Raw genomic sequence first — 4,812 nt, 5'->3', positions numbered from 1 at the left:
GGTAGAGAGGCAGACAGACAACCAGTCGGACTCGATCACTAAGTTGATCGCTCACACGACAATCGTTCGCCCGTTCGCTCGCTCGTTCGTTCGTTCGTCCGTTCGTTTGCTCGCTCACTTATTAGCTTGTACACGTTCGCACGCACACGTTCGCGTGCATGCAACGAAATTCACGACACAGCACGACTGGCGACAGGCGGCAGCGAGATAGCACGAAATCTCGCACGAATTCGCGACGTACGCGTAACGATCCGCCCGTGCGTGATGCGAGCCACCGCGCCGAGCGGATCGACGCACGACCGTTTCACACGACGGGATTTTCTTACCGAGGTGGAAGAATCGAACTCAACACAATCTCTCGAGGAAACTACAAAATGGCCGACGCGGAAAGGCACATGCCGTGGCGCGCGATGCATTCTGGGATCCGGTGGTGCGCTGTGCAGCCCATTCATCGCAGCGCCCCCTGTCGGTCGGCGGCATCGGCGCCGCCGCGCGCCACTTTTGTGTGCGTACGTTAAAAAGCCGATAAAGACCAGATCGCGTGGAACTTTTCGATTCTGTTGGAATTTCCGACGAAAGAGCGGAGCAGAAAACGATATGGAAATATCACTGTTCTTTTTCCACCGGTTCCTTGTATCGAAGATTTCGTCGCTCGACGAATGACGAATGTTCAACCGAGGTCCAATCTTCCGTTCGTCTTAAGACAGAGTAACAAGAAATTTAATAAAAAATTTAATTCCGAGTCAATTGCAATGTTTATTTTATCCTTATCTTTCGCTGTTGACGTCCAATCGCTATTTTCGCAAAGAAGCAAATCTGCTCTTCCCGAATAAAAATATCCAGTTACCGAGTAACAGTGATTACTCGTATTTCCGAGAACCTCGCATCTGGATACTTCCTTTTGTTCCTTGCTCTATAAAATATACCTTGCTCAGTTCTCAAGTAAATTGAAAAGTATCCACCATCTGAGATATGCGCAAAACACACAGAAGAAATGCTCTTTCGTAGCCACCAAATTCTAGATTTTATTTTCCGCTATTACACCTCGCAGTATGTTATATTAAATCGATATAATTGCAATTCCACGAAGCACGATTGTAGTAAGTATAGCAAACGAAATCAATAAACAGCGATAGTGTATCTGACAATTTTTTTCCTCGATGAAGTACATGTTGCACTTGTACGACGAGCACGTGTACATTCGCAATCGAACGCAGCGGCGGATATCTGCCACGATATATCTGCGAATTCCATAATTTAAATTGTATTATTACTTCTTTGCTCTTTCATGTTACACAAACATTAGGAAATACAAAATTCCATTGCATACTGACAAAAAGATCGGAAGTTCCTTTCTTAGTTGTAAAATAATAATCTATAACATATAATGAAAAAATCAAAAGTTTCTCCTCTAAAACACTTCTTATTCATTATCAAATAATTCAGCGCGAGTAACTTATAACTCTGTCTGGTTTGAAATACAAAAAGGAAGAGGAATATGATCAAATTCTCACAATAAGAACCTCCTTTGTTCCGTGTATTAATTAATTTATTTATCTAGAAGTCATCATTAAATCTCATCACTTCAAAACAATTTTCGTTATTGCTTTAAAAAAAAAAAGGGGAAAAGCAAGAAAAAGCAGATTCGAGGCACCGAGGATAGTCGAAAGAGGACAAGGAGATTCTCTCTATCAAAGTATTAAATCGCTCTATAAAAAAAAAAAATCAACAAAAGTTAGGCACGAGACAATTTTGCTCTCCAAACATCAACAACATAGAGGAAAATTGAGATTTCGGATTATTATCACTATAAAGGAATAGACGATGAACGAGCGAGCGAGCGAGCAAGCAAGCAAGCAAGCGAGCGAGCGCGCGAGCGAGCGCGCGCGCGCGCGCGAGAGAGAGAAAGAGAAAAGGAAGCCGGATTCAATTGGGAACCTATAGTTACGCCTTGCTGCCTTCTCGGAACACGTCTATTGCGTCCAGATACATACTACCTAACGCAAGAACGAACATCCATCCGGCGCTGCTAATTACCGCTCGCTCGTCTATGCCTCCTCCTCGATGATGATTATCAAAATGATGTGTCTTGTTACTGCTACTGTGGTTGCTGCTACTGCTGTTACTGAGGTAATCACCTCAGCAATTATTAACACCTAACATAAGGCTTACAGAGTGTTTACGTATGTACGTGTGCGTGCGTGACCTTGCACGTTTTGCGTGTATTGTGTGTGAAACGTATTGCTTTTCTCAAGAAAAGATCCAATTAATGATGTATTGCCTGCGTCGATTTGCTTGTAATCCTTTCTCTCTTCGCTGTATCTTCTTCCTTTCCCCTTTTTTTCTCTTTTTATAAACTTTTATTTACTACTACTTGTTTTCTCTTTTTCTCTGTTCGTTTCGTACGCGTCTTTCTTCCGTTTCTTTTTTTATTGATATTTATGTATGTATATATATATAAATATACATATATACATATATGCACGTGTATATGTATATATATATATGTATATATTTGTATATATATATATATTTTTTTGTATTTAATATTATAATCGGAGTGTCCGATGAGGAATTAGTGACTGATATACAGGTTCAATTTGAGAGGATGATAAAGCGCTGACAAGGGGCGGAGCTGTCCGTTGTTGTTGCTGCTGCTGTTCTTGTAGGTAGTGGCATGGATGATGACTATTGTTGCTGGCTTGTCGATTAAAAACCATGAACCTTCAGCTGGTCGGGTTTTGCCAGACCTGATTTTGTCAGCCACTGGCATATATTCTCTCGCTGGTCCCCCTGCAGCTGCAGCACCTCCCCGTACTCCGGGTGCTCTATTACTGTCCCATTGCACGCAAACTCCTATAGATCATCAGATATGTGTAGATACATCAAGTTTTGACCCATTAGAATGTATATTTTAATGATCAATTAGGCCAAATATTTCAATGACCTGTTAGTCCAGATATCTTAGACTAAATATCTAAATCTGGTCCTTTTGGCGATTCATTTGTAAGAAATGTTAATATCTCTTTTCCAGAGAAATTCCAAGCAAGCTGAAGGATTCTATTTAAAAACAATTTTCCAAGATCGATTAACAAAAAGTGAAACCCATAGCAAAATAGCAGGCAGATAAAATCAATAAATAGTTTAATCTTGGAATTATATGATTTAAGTTTTCAGAAATAACATCAGTGATTATAATTAATATTATATAAAATATCAGGACATACAATTGATTCTTATAACCTAAGGGACAATCAATATAACTTTTTTCACATGCTTTTCATTTTAAAAATTCTTTCTAATAATTTATATACTTTACCACAATCATATAGATTTAAAAATAAGAATATATAAAAAAATTAATTTTTAAAAAATAGAACAGAATGTTTCTCACTGTTCAACTTATCAAGCATAGGAACAAAAAAATAACATTAAAGAAAGAACATCAAACATTGAGATCATTAAAGTTAAATATGATTAAAATTCAACCAGAGGCAATATGACAAGGTACCGATGATGACCTAGATTTTAAACAAAGAATATCTCACCTATGTCAAACCACTTATAGAGATACACTTATACTATACTTGCAAAATATTTCCAAACTGCAACTGCTTGCTGTATACCATACAGTTGTTTGCATCAGACTTATTTTTAGAGTTCTGCTTCACTAGCTTATGGTGGGAGGTGATGGAAAAGGGAGGGAACAAGAAAGAGAGAAAGAGAACAGGTGGAGGGGCAGGAGGAGCAAGGAGGAAGAGGTAGTACAAGCAGAGAGGGCAGATGAAATAAGGGATCGACGGAAATTCCCAATTGCGTATAAGAAAGGATGCTCACCTTTTTACATGCTCTCACGATTTTCTTCAAGTCATATTCAGAGGAGAGTCCTTGCACCGTTGTTAAGGTCTTACGACCATTCCGCTGCTGGATCCTTATATGCACAAGGCCGTCTTGGACGTCATCGTCTGAACCCTTAATTGCATCTGCAAAGGGGTCTGCGGGAAGGAAAAACGAAAAGCCATCACCATTGTGTCGGGTTGCGCATAATTACGCAAGATGCATAGTAATGCAAGCGAAAGACTGTTACAACCGCCATTTTGATCGCGAGACAACGGTGCCGTGCCATCGCCGTCACCGTCCCCGTCTACGAAGAATGAAGGGACAAATAGATGGAGAAGAGAAAGACAAAGAGAAAGAGAGAGGAAAGAAGATGGGATGGTCCAAGGGAGAGAGGGTGGGTGGGTGGATGGATGAGAAAGAGAAAGAGAAAGAGAAAGAGAAAGAGAGAGAGAGAGAGAGAGAGAGAGAGAGAGGAGGAAAGAGAGAAAGAGATAGGTAGAGGTATATGAATAAGTCCGATAATGTCTTATCCCGTACTCACCGAATGTGTTAAGATTCTGGATGGACATACGACAAACAAAAGAGATCCCTCGGATGGTATACAGCTGCGAAGCGCAGGCGATAGTCTGGCAAGACGTTGGAATAACGCTGCGACAACAGTGGTACGATGCGCGGACACTGCGGAGAACGAACGGAACGATCCCACGAAATCAAGCGCGATGGTCGTATACGCAGGCCGGAAGTAAAAGTTGCATTTGTCACGGGGTGATGGGTGGGGTTGCGCGCGCGCGCCTCCGCGTTCCTAAAGGTGATATCGACGCACGCTATTGGCGACCAAGGTAGGAATGTTGGGGTAATGTCTAAGGCCTAGTTCCACAACTTGCTTTAAACGGAGTTTAAAGCTAAACCGGTGGTTAAAAGCAATAGTATATGCGCATATACTATTACTTTTAACCATCGGTTTAGCTTTAA

The 4,812-nt window shown here is 40.9% G+C and overlaps 2 protein-coding genes across 3 annotated transcripts in view; both read right to left on the bottom strand.

Moving 5' to 3' along the window:
- Window positions 1-681, bottom strand: part of Larp4B (La-related protein 4B) — a 15,991-nt gene extending 15,310 nt beyond the window's left edge. The window contains exon 1 of one of the 2 annotated variants that reach the window (XM_025299591.1): window positions 327-681. The gene's annotated coding sequence lies outside the window, so the exon portion shown is untranslated. Of the gene's footprint in view, window positions 1-118; window positions 264-326 lie in introns of those variants that run through there. The other variant, XM_025299599.1, reaches the window with a different exon arrangement.
- Window positions 682-2,635: 1,954 nt separating this feature from the next.
- Window positions 2,636-4,593, bottom strand: eIF1 (eukaryotic translation initiation factor eIF1). The gene is made up of 3 exons (XM_011139792.3): window positions 4,382-4,593; window positions 3,838-3,995; window positions 2,636-2,856 (listed from the first exon to the last, which is right to left on the bottom strand). The coding sequence occupies exons 1-3, from the start codon at window positions 4,407-4,409 to the stop codon at window positions 2,710-2,712; spliced, it is 333 nt and encodes a 110-aa protein (XP_011138094.1). The 5' UTR covers window positions 4,410-4,593; the 3' UTR covers window positions 2,636-2,709.
- Window positions 4,594-4,812: the final 219 nt, after the last annotated feature.

Source organism: Harpegnathos saltator, unplaced genomic scaffold (genome assembly GCF_003227715.2).
Source record: "Harpegnathos saltator strain DR-91 unplaced genomic scaffold, Hsal_v8.6 scaffold104, whole genome shotgun sequence".
NCBI lineage: Eukaryota > Metazoa > Arthropoda > Insecta > Hymenoptera > Formicidae > Harpegnathos > Harpegnathos saltator.
This window is presented reverse-complemented; position numbering and strand designations above follow the sequence as displayed.